Source organism: Cebus imitator, unplaced genomic scaffold (genome assembly GCF_001604975.1).
Source record: "Cebus imitator isolate Cc_AM_T3 unplaced genomic scaffold, Cebus_imitator-1.0 Scaffold63, whole genome shotgun sequence".
Taxonomy (NCBI): Eukaryota; Metazoa; Chordata; class Mammalia; order Primates; family Cebidae; genus Cebus; species Cebus imitator.
The window spans coordinates 5,549,109-5,567,839 of record NW_016107378.1 but is presented as its reverse complement, the minus strand read 5'-3'; the positions used below and the strand labels follow the sequence as shown (position 1 = coordinate 5,567,839).

Sequence of the window (18,731 nt, the reverse complement as noted above, 5' to 3'; positions counted from 1 at the left end):
CCAGGATGGTCTCAATCTCTTGACCTCGTGATCCACCCGCCTCGGCCTCCCAAAGTGCTGGGATTACAGGCTTGAGCCACCGCGCCCGGCCCCTCATGACTCTTTAATCAATCCCTAACCCCGCCCTCAGAGGGAACCACTGTTACGATTTTTTTTGTTTTTTGTTTTTTGGTTTTTTTTTGAGATGGAGTCTCACTCTGTTGCCCAGGCCAGAGTGCAGTGGCATGATCTCGGCTCACTGCAGCCTCTGCCTCCCAGGTTCAAGCGATTCACCTGCCTGAGCTTCCTGAGTGGCTGGGATTACAGGCATGTACACCATGCCTGGCTAATTTTTTGTATTTCTAGTAGAGATGGGGTTTTTCCAAGTTGGCCAGGTTGGGCTCAAACTCCTGACCTCATGATCCACCGGCCTCGGACTTCCAAAGTGCTGGAATTACAGGCATGAGCCACCGTGCCCAGCTGTTATGATTTTTTAACACCATAGATTAGTTTTGTGCGTTTCAGAATTTCATACAAATTGAACCACATAGAATACCCTTGTCTAAAAAATTATTTCACTCAGAATTGTTTTCAGCTTCCTGGTTGAATTTTTTAAAATCGAGATATAATTAACATAAAATTCAGCATTAAAAATGTGCAATTCAGTTGCTTTTAGGACATATTCACAATGTTGTACGGCCATCTCTGATAATTCTAGAACATTTCCATCACCCCAAGAAGAAACCCTGTATTTAGTAGTAGTTTCTTCTAATTCTTCCCTCCCTTATCCTCTGTTAACCTCTAATCTACTTTCTCTTTCTATTCTGGTAGAATTTTTTTTCTTCCCCCATCCTGATAGAATTTTTATCAATTAATAATGTAAGTTACCTTTTAAAATCAAAGATAATTGTGGTTTACTGATTTGAGATCTAAAGCAGGCTTACCTGTTTGAGTTTAACTTTATTAAGTATAGGACATGAAAAGTAATCTAAATATTGTATGTTTTTGATGATGACCATGTGTCAATATGGAATCATAAATCCTCCTGTGTAAAATATCCCTATGTGCCTTTTTTGGGTCCTAGAGCAGTATGCTCTGGAGGACAGAATACCAAGCTAGATGTCACAGACACAGAGAGGTGTGGAGTGTTGGGAACTGAGAGAACGTAACTCTGAGATGCTAGGTATAGTGTCAGGCCCAGGGCTAGAGGTAGCATTGTCATGGCCCAAGCAGCCCCAAAATAGGTGGGGCTCAGCCCACTGTCGCTGGGAAGTCTGCACCCACCCACACAGTGTGTTTGGCTGATTTGTTATTGCAGACTCTCAGAGATTGAGCCCTTAAGCCCATCATGTTGTATCTTGCTGAAGCCAGGGACTAGGACCTAGGTTCTTCACTCTTTACCATAGTCTTTCATTTTCTGTAAATAAAAAAATCAAATAAACCTTAGGCCTCTGTGAGCTCCTTCAAGGTCAGATGTGGACAGTGGATTTAACAATGAACAGAAGCTCTCTGATAAAATCAGTCAGTTTAAATGTTTAGAGGAAGATTTAAACAAACAGTTAATTTTGTAAATTCTTCAGTGTGCTTCTTTTAACTCCCAAATGTTTAAATTTAATGTAAGAGTACGTAGCCAGATTTTTTTTTCTCTCTGATTATTGAGTATCTAAACTACTAACATGTTACATTATAACTCATATGACTTGTGTTAGGATTCCGATGCAACACCATGCAAAACCCCGAAACAGCTGCTCTGCCGTCCGTCCACTGGGAACCGAGTAGGGTCGCAAGATGTATCCTTGGAGTCCTCTCAGGCAGTTGGGAAAATGCAAAGCATCCAAACCACTAACACATCCAACAGCACCAACAAATCTCAGGTGTGTGGAATGCGGGTTTTTAATTGTTAGTGTTTGATAGAAAATATTTAGAATTTCCTACATGTGAAGAATATACATCATGAGATTGAAGAAAACGCTAGGTTGAAGAACAAACTTATTTTATTCTAAGAGGTTCCAACTTATGACAGTGCTTCTAGGAACAGGATGTCCTAAGGATCTTTGTGAGACACCATTGTAACATAAACCTCTTCAGGAAACTATTGACTGGTCCTTATAAGTTATTCCAGCCAAACTACCACATAAAAAATGTTACATTTGTACATGAAGTAAGCTGGCTTGAAGGTTTTGTGAGGCCTCATGGCAGTATCCATATCTGGGAATGATGTATCCTTTTCTAATATTTTAATGTTCAATACTTTGTTGCCTGTGTTGAAATGATCAGCTGGCTGTCGGGTATGGTCAGTTGAATAACATTAGCTTGGACTTAAGGCCACAGAGATACTCTAGTTTAAGTTTTTTGCTTGCCTAGAATTGTCTGAGTAATGAGTCAGAGTCAGGGGAGGAAGCCATTGATATGGTGCTCCGGCCTGAGGCCAGCTCACTTACTACAGCTGGGAACCTGAGAAGAAGCTTCTTGGCCATCACCTTGTGTCTGATTTGACTTACTGAGTTCACTTTACCTATGCGGCCTTAGCCATGTATGCAAGACACAGACTCATCATGAAATACCAGTTCAAGTGACAGGGCTGACAGAAGGGACTGGGGTCACAAGAAAACCACAGACTATGAATAGCTGGAAGGGAGTGGCCAACTGTGCTGACCCCAACCTACCAGTGTGCCTGTGGTTTCCAAGATCCTCTTCCCGCTGTGTCACTTATGATGTGATGTTTGGGTTGGTAGGTTTCTTAAGAAAACTTTTACATCCCACAAACTCTGTTAAGAAGGCAAGCAAGTGGTCCATGCTTTTCAGTATTTCCATTAAAATAATGTAAGGGTTTTAGAGCCAAAAAGAGTTAACCCATTTAACAGCTTTTTCTGCCTGCTAGATAAGTCACTGATCAGTAAGGTAACTCTAACCAGCATATTCCTAGTTTTGAAAGCTGCCCCGAATCCAGGTATTTGAGAACACTCTGCTCTTCTGCAATACTGATGTCTTTTTGGCCATTTCTTTTTCTGCAGCATGGATCAGCAAGGCTCTTTCGTTCTTCCAGCAAAGGCTTCCAAGGTACAACTCAAACAAGCCATGGTTCCTTGATGACAAACAAACAACATCAAGGCAAATCCAATAATCAGTATTACCATGGCAAAAAGAGGAAACACAAGAGGGACGCGCCCCTCTCAGACCTCTGTAGATAGTCGGCGCTGCGCGGTGGACTGTCTTCTCTGTGCAATGATCTTATGCTCAGGACGGTTGCGCAGGGACTCCTGGGAGACATTCAGGAGCCTCACACTGTTCAGACATTGATTTAGCAACTGCGTTTTTTCCCAGCTCGCCACAGAATGGATCATGAAGACTGACAACTACAAAAACAAAAAGCAAGCAAAAAAGGGGGAAAAAAGGCTGCTTATTTGATAAGTCATATGCTACAACAGGGTCATTTTAAGATTTAAAGCTTGAATGTAAAATAAATATATTTCTCATTGGCTTTATGCAGAGTTATAGGAAATAGTATTCAGTGTTGGTAGGGTGATAGAAACAAAAAACAATATCAGAGGATGGGGTGGGAAAGGCAAACAAAGGTATCTGATAGGAAGTCCAGATTCCAAAGGGGAAAGTGATCTGTGCATGTTTTTTTTTTTTTTTAATATTTTTGCATATATTTACCATTTTATTGTGTGTATATATAGAAGACCATATAGGAAATTGATATTTGTAATAGTGGATTTGTTAATAATACTTTTTACATAACATTACTGTTTAAATTGTAAACAGATTTTTTCTCAGGATTAGTTTGAAAAATAATCTAAATTGTCATCTTAACATCCATATATAGGGAAGTGATTAGTTCTATTACTTAATTTGTTTTTCTCAGCATTGAAATGACTTAATAGAACCCTTGTGTCCTGCTGCAGAAATTTTTCCTCTCTAAAGAAAAGGTTTATGGTGGCAAATGATGTTTATTTTATTTTGTAAAAAAAAAAAAAAAAAAAAAAAATTGTACTATGTACTTTTGTGTAAACACTGAAAAATCTCTGGTCATCTCTAAAAATTAACTTGCAACTGTTTTCTATAGTGCTGTCGTCTTGGGCAATGGGCAATTACATGACTTTGTGTTTGCTTCCTTTGCAGTCTTTTTTTTCCCCCTCCACTTTCTTCCTAATAGGAAAAAAAGGCCACCCACGTCTGGTCTCATTCCTGTTGCAGTGAAACTTCGAGTTCCACAGACTTTGCATGCTGGCTTCTCTAACCCTGTGTGCTGCGGGTGCCTGTTTCTCATCTCTTATTCTTTTCAAAATTCATGCTTAACTACTGTGGGAGAATAACTGTAAACAGCTTTAATTAAATCATACTTATAAAAAACTATTTTCTTATATTCCACTTTATGCTTTTGGTATTGTTGATCTTTAAAAATTAAATGGTCTTTGATAATGGATCTATTTTGTATTGCCTTATTAAGACCAAATACTTCTTGTCATCCCATTCTTTATCCTCTTCTTTCATGGAATTGTTGTCGTTAATTAAAACTTTTTTAAACATTGGCTTGTTTCAATCATACTGTAAATTTTGGTTGTAGTCAGCTTTGAGTGCAATGAGATGTATAATTCTGTTATTCATTACCTGTTGAGTTTGAAACTCAGTTGGGAATATTTAATATAATAGAATGTAAGTGACATTTCTGAAAATGCTTTCTTTCAGGGTGAAAGCTCTTATGTTTAGCATCAGTGTGTATGGCTCTGTTAAATACAGTCATTTCTGAAATGAGATTCTTTTATATATATACATATAAAGTACTATTGGCTTTTAGGAATTTCTTTTATATACATTTATGAAATACTGAAGACCAATCAGACCATTAATGGACACTTAGTGTAACTTTTTATAAAGAAAATAATGCTAAAATAAGACCAAAACCGATGTCATCACTGAAATTAACAATTTTCAATATGTTCATATTTTAATTCACAATGGAAAAATGTGTTCCAAAACTGGAAACTCATAGTACTCGTGTAAACTGTGGAAGATTTTAAATGTGATGTTATTTTGACAATGTTTTAAATTTTAGAGTCACATTTAATTCTGATCAGAATTTTTATCAAGATGTCGAGCTTTTGTTTTTGAAACTAGTTTGTCATAACATTGTGCGTAATCACAGTATTTATTTTCTAGGACAATTGTGAATGTGTAGACTTATGTTTACTGCTAAGGGAACAATTATTTATAAAATAATATTAAATCCAGTATTAGCTGCCTATTTCAGAAACTTAATACTTGCAGAAATCTATGTTACATTTACCACACTGAAGGGTTTTTTTGTTTTGTTTTTTGTTTGTTTGTTTTTAAAGAATCACCCTCATTGTTGAAAGTAAATGTACTCTTAGGGTGCGAATATTAGTGTTCCAATAAGCATGTGATTATATTAAGGTGGTGGTAGCGGGAAGATAATCTTGATTCCATTGGGAATCTTAGGTTTTCGTAAATTTATTGGGAAAATAGTTTTTCCTGTACTGCTGAAGTTTCTTTTTGGTAAACAGTATCTTTCTAAAAGAAAAAAAGCATGAAGGAGAAATTGAGGTGTGTATACATTTCCTCAAATGACCAGCATTGTATTCGTGAATACTGTGTATCTTGCAGTGAACAGTGTGGAAGCTGTTCATTTTTCAATCTGAAGTAAAATACTTTCAAGAACTTTTAGTTTGCCTGCTCATTTGTTTTGTACATTTCATCTCTGTATTGACTCCTACCTTATTTCTTTTTTGAGTTTTAATACTTTCTATAAAGATTTTGTGAATATATCAGAAGTGTGTCATTTAAGTATTATAGTCCATTCATATCCATGAATTATAACCTTCCTTTGCTAATGCATGTAGAATGGGATTTTACAAATTCTGCCTCACTCTGGTGACATTTCTCTGGCAGTTATGTATGTGTACCTGGCCATCAGAAATACTAATATCTAAATACTGTTTTTTAGAGGTGCTGATGGGTTGGTGAGGTCTCAGCACAAAACCTTACTGGTTATGTTTTTAGATGATAAAAGTAAATGCATTTTCTCTCTCCAGCTTTAAGGTGGCCATGAAGGTGCTGGTTTTGAACCTCTTTGTTTGGTTTTGAGACGTCGCACTGGGCTTTCAGATCTAGCTTGGATGTGTAGGACCTGTGCTTCTTACATGTGATTGTCCTCCAGTCTTCCAACAGTTGATTCTGTCACATTTTTGTCCTGTTTTGAGTGCCCTTTACCTTTACTTGGATTTTGAGCCTCATTAATAATTAGGTTATTTGGTTTGGCTCCAGATATTCCTTAAGTCTTCACAGAGCAAGACAGGAGCAATAGGGTGAGCATTTTTAAATGTCTTTTTCCTCTGGAGCCGTATATCTCCATGTATTTTCTGCTCATTCTCTCCGCCATGAAATGGTAAGTGTGAGTTGTGTTTGGCTGAACCTATGGACTAATGTTTGGAGTTTCTGGAAACTAGAGGATCAGAAAAGATAAATGATTACCGTGAAGTACAGGATTCTCTTGCTGTGACATGTTCATTGCAAAGCCCTCTCCAGTGACTGGGAGGTGTAGTTGTCAAGGTTGATCTGTAGAAATCTTTAGAAATCACCATTATTACATATTAGTGATAAACGTTGCTGATATTTTTATTTGTCATCACTAAATCTCAGTTTTACTTTAATATTGATCTATGGCTTGATCAGTTCCTTGAATTCTAACATGTTGATTTCTCAGTGTTTCACTAACCAAGAATGTTTCTAGGCAATTGGTTGCTTCATAGTCTTTTCAAAAAATGGTAAACTATCAAGACATTCCCAATTTTGCTGTGATAAATATTGAAATGTGAAAATTAATGAACAGAAGAATTTATTCTCATTAACCTTTTTCAATTATTGGAAAGGTGCATTCTCAAAGTATTTTGTGAGCAAAATATTCTACAAATGCCTCTGACAAACCTAATTGAATATAAAAGTTATATTTAGTAGTTACTGTTGATAGCAATTTTTATCAGGGTTATAGTTCATCTAGCAAAATATTTAAAGAATGCTGTTAGCATTCCAGCATTAAAGTGGGAACAAAGATTTGATATGAAATTCCTTGAAAGAGTTCTCTCATCTCTTGCCTTGGCCTCTGACCCACAAGATTGTAGCTACCTGCCATCCTGTCAAAACATTTGTGGGTGGAATAAATGTTAACGAACAAATTTTAATATGCTCCTTGATATTTAACATGGCTAAGAAAGAAGCCAGATTTTATTGTGGAAGTTATTTACATGATTTGAAAACTTGACTTAATTAAGAACTTTTTTCTCAGTCATCTTGTTCTGAGCTGTCTTGACTTCACACTGGTGGTTAGCAACTTTTTTTTTTTTTTTTTTTTTGGTCAAAGATAATGAGCTAAATATAATAGACATTGAATATTGGCAAAATTGTTAACCAGAAAAATTGCTTATAAAGTCTGCTGATCTATTTGATATCTAGAATTGAATATTTGAGGACAGTTTTTAGTTAATAAACTGCTAATGTTTATTATACTTTTTTTTTTTTTTTTGGAAAAAATGTTGGCCTTCCACATTTTCCACTTAAGTGTGTACTTTATTGAGTTTAACCTTGTCCGCAGCCTGGTAGCCTGAAAGAGAAGGAGGCGGAACCAGAGCTGGATGTAGTGCATGCCCTTGGGTTACTATAAACTTGTAATATCTCCTGGATTTACTGAGAGGTATTTTAGCTATGTCAATAAGAACAGCTAATAATGTGGAAATCAGGTGTTCGCTTGTGTATTTCAGTGAACATTTTTATTAGTATTTGCATGTCATCTCTAGTTTCACAATACTTACGTCTTTGTGGTTTCACCACTGAGCTACCTTTCACTACACCAGCTACTATGTGGCCTGGTAACAGGGAAGGTCTCTCCTAAGGACAGTCTGGACGTATTTTGAGGGAATGTTATTTATCTTAAAGATGCCTAGAAACAAACGCATATAGTACCAGTGAGAAAGTATGAAGTAAACAAGTTGCTCACTCTGGGCATGTTGGCTCCCGCCTGCGCTACCAGCACTTTGAGAGGCTGAAGTTGGACGATTGCTTGAGGCGAGGAGTTTGAGACCTTTAACAAACAAAAACCTGAATGGTGAGGTGGGGTGGAATTGGGTAGGGGAGGGAAAGGAGGACTTGGAGAAGCACTCCCCAAAGCCAGTGACTTGGTGATGCTCAGTACTTGCCTCTTAGAGATTACTCAGCCCGTGCCTTTCAAGGACAGTGAAAAATGGGTTATCAGCCACATTCTTGGAGTTAATATTGTTCTTCACCTTTCAATGTGGGTTCAGTGCTATTCATAGCTGTTCCCTGAGACCATTTCATTATTACCTTTTATGTTTAGTTGCAATTTATCATGTCATTTTGTCCCTAAACTTAATCTCTTAAGATCCTCTGTGATTTTTGCATATTGAAACTTGCAGAAGTCACTTTTAAAAAGTCTTCTGTAAGTCCCGTAATCCTAAAATAAATCACAAGCTTGCTTGTTACAAGTGTCAAGAGTCTCCACTCTACTACTAAAAAGCAGCACTGCCTTAGCGCACATTGTTACCGGTGAAAAGTGAGGACAGCTAGTGTAGTTTCTGGATATAAATTGTGAAGGACTATTGGGTTAAACGTTTTTAGTGGAATATACATAGATATGTGTATTTAGAAACTTTGGTGAAGCCAGTATCTGTTTTTAATAACCTTTTTATTTCCTTCTTTGATTAGCATTGTCTTCTGTGTTAAGAAATGTGGATTCCTGTGAGGTGCTGGAGGTTTGAATCATCTTGAAACTTCCCAGTCTTGTCTAGTTACCACTGCAGAGGCACTAAGGAATTTACCAGAAAAAGATGTTTGATACAAATGATTTATGAAATCTCAACATTTCCTGAGGCCATATCACTGGGCAACCAGTTATGAAAACCATGAATGAATTGCACACCCAGAAGATTTTTTAAGCTAATGACAGTTTCTTCAAAGATGTCAATTGTTTGCCTTGGAAATTTTATAAATTGCATTTCTATGCACATCTGCCCCTAGTGCTTACCACTGGGTTTATTATTCATAATCTGCAATTCAATAAAGGCTTTGTGCTTTCATTTATCTTCAAAACCTCTGGTATGAGCCTTTATATAAAACCTGAATGACTACTTTTTCTAAAAAAAAAACTTAAAGACTACTCTGTTTAGGCAGGTTTTCTTGTGCACATAGGGCATTTCTGTGGCTCTAAGCTGGTTCTCATCCTTTTTAATGCCAGTAGTGGGAGATGCTTGGGGAGGCTGTTTTCATCCTGCTCTGTCCTAGACAATGATACTCGTTTGGCCCCCCAACAGCCATGGAAGATCATGGAAACTGACATAGAATTTGGTCATTCACAAATACCAGCCTAGTTTCACGCTCCACTTTAATGCAGGAGGTTTTGCTTGCTATACTAAGAAAATGAAATACATTACCATAGATTGGGCAGAGCAACAAGTAACAGATCATTACAACAGAATAATGAAACTGGTTCTCGGAGAGAAGCAGGGTTAGTAACCGAAGTGCAGCCTAAGGCATGTCTCAGAATTGTCCCTCAGGAGAATTTGGTTGGACTGGTCTGTCTGCCTGGGTCCCAGCTGAGTGGTGGCCAAAAAAAAAAAAAAAAAAAAAAAAATCCTGAATAGTTTCCTGTAAGATAATGCCAAACTGGCTTAGAGTGAAGGTGTTCAGTAGCATGTAGAGAACTGGCAGGTGAAACCAGACTGCCCACTCCAGTGTGATATCTTCCCCACCCCCTCACCTTCTTTTCTTGAGACAGGGTCTCACTCTGTCACCTGGACTGGAGTGCAGTGATGCCATTCCAGCTTACTAGCCTCAACCCCCTGGGCTTAAGTGATCCACCCACCTTGGCCTCCCAAAGTGCTGGGACTAAAGGTGAGATCCACCACACCTGGCTGGTTTCTGCTGCTTAAACTTCTGCTGGAAGTGTTCTCTTAAAAAAGCAAAATCCATCTAAATGTTATCCCAAAAGTTTCTCAAATATGATAGTAGAGAATGAACTGAATATCCAGGACAATTTTGTTCACCTACCTAGACACAGTGAATTATTTCACAAGTAACATGAATGTATGTTCTGCTGTGGGGAAATGTAAACATTTAACTAAAAGGATCTAGTTGCACTTCAATCCCTAATCCCACTCATCTCCCCAAACCCATCCATCTTAATATTATGGGACATATTCTAGATTTTTTTTCTGTGCATTTATACACATGAACAAGTATAATTTCAGGGGGTCTTTTATTCTTTAACACAAATGGGATTGTATTGTAGTTTTCTGCAATTCCCCTACCACAAAAAGAGGCGTTTCTAGGTCAGTACGTATAGAGATGTATTTCATTCATTTTTTATTATGCTGACTTTTGATTGCAAGTTGCTTTGGTATATTAATGCATCACACATATCAAGACTAACAAACTAATAGAAATGTCCAGTATTTTTCAGCTTCCGTTTTGTTTTTAGAGAGAGGGTCTTGCTCTGTTGCTCAGGCTTACTGCATCAGCTTACCTTCAATAGGGATTTTACAAAGTGCTGCTATTTGATGACACTTTTCTTCTGAACCCATTTTACTAAGGAAAAAAACTTTCCCACAGTTTTACATTAAAAAAAATATTTTTTTTGGCCAGACATGGTGGCTCACCCCTGTAATCCCAGCACTTTGGGAGGCCGAGGTGGGAGGATCGCCTGAGGCCGTGAGTTAGAGACCAGCCTAGGCAACATGGTGAAACCCCAACTCCACTAAAAAATACAAAAATAAGCCAGGTGTGGTGGCATGCCCTTGTAGTCCCAGCTACTCTAGATGCTAAGGCAGGAAAATCGCTTAAACCTGGGAGTCAGAGGTTGCAGTGAGCTGAGATTATGCTATGCCACTGCACTCCAGCCTGGGCAACAGCGACTCTGAGACAGAGATTCTCTCTCAGGAAAAAAAAATTAAGAGATGGGGGGCGTGGTCTCGAACTTTAGGCCTCAAGTGATCTGCTCATCTTAGCCTCCTAAATTACTGGGATTACGGGCATGAGTCACCATACCTGACTTAATTTTAAGTCAACTTAAAATTCTTTTAAGTTGAATTTTCATTACTTCCTTTGAAAAGTGTTTCATTTGATATTTTTGCTAGGTTTAAATGTTTTTTTAAGACGGGGTTTCACCACATTGTTCAGGCTGGTCTCGAACTTCTGACCTCAGGTGATCCGCCCGCCTCATCCTCCCAAAGTTCTGGGATTACAGGCGTGAACCACCACGCCCGGCTTAAATGTTATAAATATAACATGGTCATCTGAAACTGTGCTTTGCTATTTTTTCCTATATTTTATTTCCACTTTTTAGAATATGTCACCCTTGGCAAACTGATGAAACAGTTACACTGGTCATTCTCCACCACCTACCCCTTAAATTTTTTTTTAATTTTAAGACCCTCCAATAATTGCAGCAGCAGCAATTAAAACTCCCACTGAAAATAAATTATCTGTCTTAGGTGTGGTGGTGTATGCATGTAGTCCCAGATACTCAGAAGACAGGCTGGAGGAGGGCTTAAGCTCAGAGGTTTGAGGCTGCAGTGAGCTATGATGGTGCCACTGCACTGTAGCCTGGGTGACAGGGTGAGACCCTGTCTCTAAAATAAGTAAGTTAGTCTTAGGGTAGAATTAATTTTATGATGAGTAGAGGGAGAAAACTCAGGTGAGAAAAAGAATCCAGTTTTGGGGGTCAGAGAAGGCAAAGTACTGCCTCAGATTTTGTTGGGAAAATCTGCTGGAAGATACACTGGAAAAGAGAGGAGGATATGTAGCTGTGGGACTGAACTCCCTAAGCCAGAGAGGTGCAATGACTTTTTTTTTTTAAGGAGGTGTTTTCCTTGAAATCACTTTCTTAGGCTCTCATTATGTGACTGTAGAATTTCTGCTGTCATTGGCTGGGTATGGTGGCTCACACCTGTAATCCCAGCACTTTGAGAGGCCAAGGCAGGTGGATCACTTGAGGTCAAGAGTTCGAGGCCAGCCTGGCCAACGTAGTGAAAACCTGTCTCTACTAAAAATACAAGAACTAGCTGTGTGTGGTGGCACATGCCTGTAATCCCAGCTACTTGGGAAACTGAGGCAGGAGAATCACTTGAACCTAAGAGGCGGAGGTTGCAATAAGCCGAGATTGTGCCACTGCACTCCAGCCTGGGCAACAAAGACTGTCAAAAAAAAAAAAAAAAGAATTTCTTCTGTCATTTTTATTCTTTGGAAAAAGTCTTTTTTGGGGACTGGGGGTTCTCAGTGTGTAGCCCAGGCTGGCCTCAAACTTCTGGGCTTTAGTGATCCTCCTGCCTTGGCCTCCTAAGCAGCTGGGATGACAGGCATGTGCCACCACACTCAGCTCACTCAGTAAGTGCATTATGAGATATTCTATGTTTACCAGTTTAGCTTAGGAATGCAATCTTTGACTTTGAAGTTGGAAACATTTCACCTTTCAACCTTTCAAGCAATTTTATATTTCTTGCTTGTCTAAAGAAACCATGTTAAGCCCAAACTAATAATCGAATAATTCATTTGAGAAGTAGTATAAATGTGTGTGCGTGTGTTCAGAGGACATTTTTTCTTTTATTGTAAATAATACATAATTGTGTATGTGTGTGCAAGTGCATGTGTGTGTTAAAGCAAGTAACTACTATTTGAAAACAGAGTAAAATTTTGTTGAAGAGGAAACATCCAAAGCACAGCTGAGACTAGAGGTAAAAATGTCTTAATGTTTAATGCCAACATTAAAATGAAAGGAAAGGAGAGAGTTATTAAAAGCATCAAGTGGCTTATTTAAATGGTGTATCAATTTTCAAAAGAGTTATCGCTCAATTTAGACTGTAAACCACTTTGGTACTTAAATCACTCAGCAAGTGGCTTCGTGAATGTGGCTTTACACAGCACCCTTCAAAACAGTCACAAGGTGAGTTACGCCACACATTTTTGTTTTTAAGAATCCTATTTAAGAAAATCGTGCTTTCACGTGTCAGGCATCAGTGGCTAAGACATCTCCCTGCGGAGATGTCTTCACAGGGAGATGTGAAGTTAGCAGGCGACACAGGGAAGCCTGTTGAGACAGGTGCTTGAGCAGCCCTGTGCCCACAGAGCAGGGCTGCAGAGGCGCTGGGGAGGTGGGCTGGGCCCTGCCAAGACAGGTGAAAGCAGGTGGATAGGACTAGGGCACCGGTTTTGTCATAGTTTAAAGCCAAATAGTGTTTTATTTCATTATTTATTTATTTATTTTTGAGACGGGGTTTCACTCATGTTACCCAGGCTGGAGTGCAATGGCGCGATCTTGGCTCACCGCAACCTCTGCTTCCTGGGTTCAGGCAATTCTCCTGCCTCAGCCTCCTGAGTAGCTGGGATTACAGGCATGCACCACCATGCCCAGCTAATGTTTTTGTATTTTTAGCAGAGACGGGGTTTCACCATGTTGACCAGAATGGTCTCAATCTCTTGACCTTGTGATCCACCCGCCTCGGCCTCCCAAAGTGCTGGGATTACAGGCGTGAGCCACCGTGCCCGGCACACTTTATTTTTTTTAAAGAGCTGAGTCTGGCTGTATTGCCCAGGCTGCAGTGCAGTGGCTATTCGCAGGTGCTGTGATAACCCACTACAGTCTGGAACTCCTGCGCCCAAGCCATGCCCCTGTCTCAGTCTCCCAAGCAGCTGGGACTACAAGCACTTTGTCCTCTGTCCCTCCCTCTGCTTTTCCCCTCTTCTAGGTAGCCACTTCCAACTTTTGATGGTTTTCTGAGGTGCTGTGTTTATCTCCATGTCTCTAAATAATAGACCTCTATTGCCACTTCTTGATTCTTGATTTTTAATTATTGAAATTGTGTTGACTTCCCACCACCCTTGAACTACTACTGTGCCCTAGCCTCCCAATAGATTTAAATTAAATTTTATTTAGCCCAATATTCAGTGTTTACATTACTGGGGCTGTGTTAGGGCTATTCTTATCAACTAAGCCGTGTTTATTTATTTTTCTTTATCTTTAAAAAAAAATTTTTGAGGCAGGGTCTTGCTCTGTTGCCCAGGGTAGAGTGCAGTGGCACAATTATCACGACTCACTGCAACCCTGACCTCCTGGGCTCAAGCTATCCTCCCTGCCTCATTGTCTGATTTCTTTTTTTTTTTTTTTTTTNTTTTTTGAGATGGAGTCTTGCTCTGTCACCCTAGCTAGAGTGCTGTGGCGTGATCTCAGCTCGCTGCAGCTTCCACCTCCTAGGCCCAAGCAATTCTCCTGCCTCAGCCTCCTGTTAGCTGAGATTACAGGCAGGTACCACCATGCCCAGCTAATTTTTGTATTTTTAGTAGAGACAGGGTTTCACTATGTTGGCCAGGCCGGTCTCAAACTCCTGGCCTCAAGTGATCCACCTACTTCGGCCTCCCAAAGTGTTGGAATTACAGGTGTGAGCCACAGTGCTTGGCCCGAGCTGTATGATATTTCTTTTTCCGCATAAGTTCTTTTTATTTTTCCTGGAATTTTTGTTTTCCATGTTGTTTACTAATTCACCCTAAACTATGCCAATGTTCTAAGCCCCTCTAAATGCCTAGTGCATAAAGTATTTTATCACTGTCATCTTCTCAGAAGCACCTGCCCTGGAGTTTCTGGCCAGCTGTGCCCAGCACACAGACTTCATCCTAAATGACAATTTCCTCCAGGCATCTCATGGGGCCGCTCCTCTCCTGTATGTCTTTTGTTTCCCTCTTTCTTGATAAACTGTCTCCTTTCATTGGTGCTCATCCCCCAGTAGCTTTCTAGAAAAGTGTGCAGAGGCAGTAGATATCCAAAAATGTTTTTGTTCTTCATTTAGACTCAATTGATAGTTTGGCTGGATATAGAATCCTGGCTTGAAAACAGTTTTCCTCTGGAATTTGAAAACGTTGCTTCATCACTCTCAGGGTTGTTGTGAGAATTCTAAAGCTAATTGTAACCTTTCTTTCTTGAAACTTTTAGGATCTCCTCTTTGTGTTCTGAAAGGTCACTATTACGAAAGTTAGGCGTCTGTTTTCATCTACTGCACTGGGAACTTGATGTGATGGTGCCTCTGATGTGGTGCTGCATATCCTTCAGTACCGGGAAAGCTTCTGGAATTATTTTTTTCCCCTCCTTTCTGTTTTCTCAGGAACTCTGTAATTATTCAGGTATTGCATCTCCTGGACTGATTCCTTTCATTTTATCTTTTCTTCTCTATTTTCCGTCCCTGACTTTTTTTCCACTTCCAAACTTTCTGTTGTTTAAATTTCTGTTATCATGTGTTTACTTTCCAAGTCCTTTTCTTGTCGCCAGATGTTCCTTGCTAAAAAACAGTATCCGGTTTTGTTTCCTAGTTACAATATATGTTTGGAATCTCTGAGGGTATGAGTGGTATCACTTTGTTAGGTTGTTGTCTGCCTGCATAATCTCTGTTAGCTGTTTTCTCTTTTGTTGTTTTGGACTCTGGGATTGAGGCTGTCCATGGATTTCTGGTGATTCCTGGTTACCTGCACATGTTTAAGACCTCGGGGGAAGCTCTGTCAATCAATGTGGCTAAGTCAGCAGTGTGCTTCTGTAGGAATTGGCAGGCTGTGGGGTTCCCCAAAGAATTCCTCCAGTCTGGGGGTGAGGTTCTGGGCCATGAACATCCTGGGAGCTGAGTGGGGAAAAGGGCTAGTGTGAGGTGAGGGGAGGCAGGTGTCCCAGCCTTCCATGTGAATCTGCCTTTAAAGTTTTCCTGTTTTCAGTCCGGTAGCCCTGTCCACAGCTGGGCTTGGCGTTCCCCAATTCAGAGACTGTCTATTTTACCTTTTTCTGGGGAAAAGGCTTACAGATTCCTGCTGGGGTGGGGGAGGGACAGGCACTCTTAGCTGCTGCTTAAATTTTCTTTTTCTTTCTTTCTTTCTCTCTCTCTCTTTCTCTGTCTCTTTTCTTTCTCTGTCTCTTTTCTTTCCTTTCCCCCTCCCCTGCCCCTCCTCCCCTCCCCTTCATCTCTCCTTCCCCTCCCTTCCCTTTTCCTTTTCCTTTCCCTTTACCTTTCTTTCCTTTCCCTTTTGACACAGAGTTTCACTCTGTAACCCAGGCTGGAATTCAGTGACATGATCTTGGCTCATTGCAACCTCCGCTTCCCAAGTTCAAGTGATTCTCCTGCCTCCGCCTTTTCAGTAGCTAGGATTACAGGCATGTGCCACCACACCCGACTAATTTTTGTATTTTTTTTTTAGTAGAGGCATGGTTTCACCATGTTGGTCAGGCTGGTCTTGAACTCCTGGCCTCAAGTGATCTGCCCACTTCAGTCTCCCAAAGTATTGGGATTACAGGCGTGAGCCACCATACCTGGCCTTCTCCTTTCAAATTAAAAATTATGACTGGGCGCCATGCCTCATACCTGTAATCCCAGCACTTTGGAAGGCTGAGGTGGGTGAATCACCTGAGATCAGGAGCTGGAGACCAGCCTGGCCACCATAGTGAAACCCATTTCTACTAAAACTACAAAAATCAGCCAGGCTTGGTGGCAGGCACCTGTAATCCCAGTTACTCTGGAGGCTTAGGCAGGAGAATCGCTTGAACCCCAGGGGGCAGAGGTTGCAGTAAGCGGAGATTGCATCACCATACTCCAGCCTGGGCAACAGACTCTGTCTTAAAAAAAAAAAAAAAAAAAAATGTGAGCAGTATTGCCTGTGCACAGGTACTCACTGAGCATCTGTCCCGTGTAGAGCACCGCTGGAGGAAGCGTGGGAAAGGAGGGTGCTCCTTCTTCCTCTGGGACAGGCAGCAAGGATCATCTAGCTGAGGAGGCTGACGCAATGCTCTGCGTAGTGATGTATCAAGAGGCTGTAAAAGGACTGAAAGGCAGACACTACTCTGGAAACTTTTATATTCTCCTACTTGGCTGTCTTTCTCATTGCCTGGTGAAGGGCAGGACTGAGGTGGCTGAAATAGTGATTCTTAGCGTCTAAGAAAGCTAAGAATTTTAAGTGGTCGATTTTAAGTTTTTAAGTCTTTTCACTGCACAAGTGAAAGCCCCAAACTGTTTCGCATCACACAAACCAACTCAGGCAACACATGCAGAGTGCCCTAGAGCAGTGGGTACTGGGCATTCGCAAGTTAGGAGGGCCTCCCAGGGCATTCTGGAGCTTATCGACACAGTGGATAATTAAAATCACAAACACGGCCAGGTGTGGTGACTCAAACCTGTAGTCCCAGCACTTTGGGAGGCTGAAGTGAGCGGATCATTTGAGGTCAGGAGTTCGTGACCAGCCTGGCCAACATGGTGAAACCCTGTCTCTACTAAAAATACAAATATTAGCTGGGCATGGTCGTGGGCACCTGTAGTCCAAGCTTGCCAGGAGGCTGAGGCAGGAGAATCACTTGAACCCGGGAGGTAGAGGTTGTAGTGAGCCAAGATTGAACCACTGCACTCCACCCTGGGAGACAGAGGAAGACTCTGTCTCAAAAACTAAATAATTAAAATCACAAACACATTAGATGTGGTCATCTGGAGACTTCCTCATCTGGACAGAGACATGCAACTTTCCTTTTTTTTTTTTCTCGCTCTGTCACCAGGGGCCAGGCTGGAGTGCAGTGGCGTGAGCTCGGCTCACTGCAACCTCTGCCTCCTGGGTTCAAGCAATGCTCCTGCCTCAGCCTCCCAAGTAGCTGGGACTACAGGCATGCACCACCACACCCAGCTAATTTTTTTTTTTTTTTAAGTAGAGACGGGGTTTCACCATGTTGGCCAGGATGGTGTCGATCTCTTGACCTCATGATCCACCTGCCTCAGCCTCCCAAAGTGCTGGGATTACAGGTGTAAGCCACCACGCCTGGCAGACATGCAACTTTCAATAGCAGCGTTTCCATGTGCATTCAATTTCCCATGCATACTTCTCCACTCCAAAATTACTAACATGTTTTCTCTTAATGGGTTTTGTTTTCAAACACAAAGATCTCTCCTCTATTGGTCTTTTTGTTTTTTAAAAAAGAGAGGGTCTTGTTATGTTTCCCAGGCTGGCCTCAAACTCCTGAGCTCAAGGGATCCTCCTGCCTTGGCCTCCCAATAGGTAGGACTACAAACTATGCCACTGCTGGTTTGAGCTTGGTGCAGTGGCTCATGCTCTAATCCCAGCACGTTGGAGGCTGAAGCAAGAGGATCACTTGTGCTTGGGAGTTCAAGATCAGCCTGGGTAACATAGTGAGACTCTGAATCCAAAACTAAGCAGAGCCCAGCCACATGTGCCTTCACTAGATCTCTGGGTGACTCTGTTGCTGGCTACCATTTGAGAACTGCCTATTGAGAACTGAGTATCAAATGCGGTGATCCCGCTCAAAGGTCCATAGTAGCAATGGGGACGATGGGGATGATGGAGATGTCCCAATGATCCTCATGGGAGGAGTGATGCAGGCATGGTGTATATTCACTTTCTCCAGCTCTGTTTTCCTGTCTGCTGTCAGGAGACTTGCTCATAGATTTGTGCGAAGATGACCCACAGATGACAGGCTGGGAAGTCATAGCACTATTCCACACACCAGTCAGATGGGGTTGTGTGTGCTCATGCCTATGTTGCCCAGGCTAGAGTGCAGTGGTGCAATCACAACTCACTGCAGCCTCCACCTCCTGGGCTCAAGCAATCCTCCTGCCTCAGCCTCCTGAGTAGGTGGGACCACAGCCACATGCCACCAGCTTGTCCAGCTGTGTTTTCTTTCTTTCTTCTTTTTTTTTTTT

The 18,731-nt window shown here is 41.0% G+C and overlaps 1 protein-coding gene across 2 annotated transcripts in view; it reads left to right on the top strand.

Moving 5' to 3' along the window:
• The window catches only part of TENT4B (terminal nucleotidyltransferase 4B), a 73,407-nt gene extending 67,740 nt beyond the window's left edge, over nucleotides 1-5,667 (top strand). For both annotated transcript variants that reach the window (XM_017530158.1, XM_017530156.2), the window contains exons 11-12: nucleotides 1,689-1,853; nucleotides 2,994-5,667. In XM_017530158.1, coding sequence (XP_017385647.1) covers nucleotides 1,689-1,853; nucleotides 2,994-3,170 — 342 coding nt within the window. In that variant the 3' untranslated portion in view covers nucleotides 3,171-5,667. The remainder of the gene's footprint in view (nucleotides 1-1,688; nucleotides 1,854-2,993) is intronic.
• The last annotated feature ends 13,064 nt before the right edge of the window (nucleotides 5,668-18,731 follow it).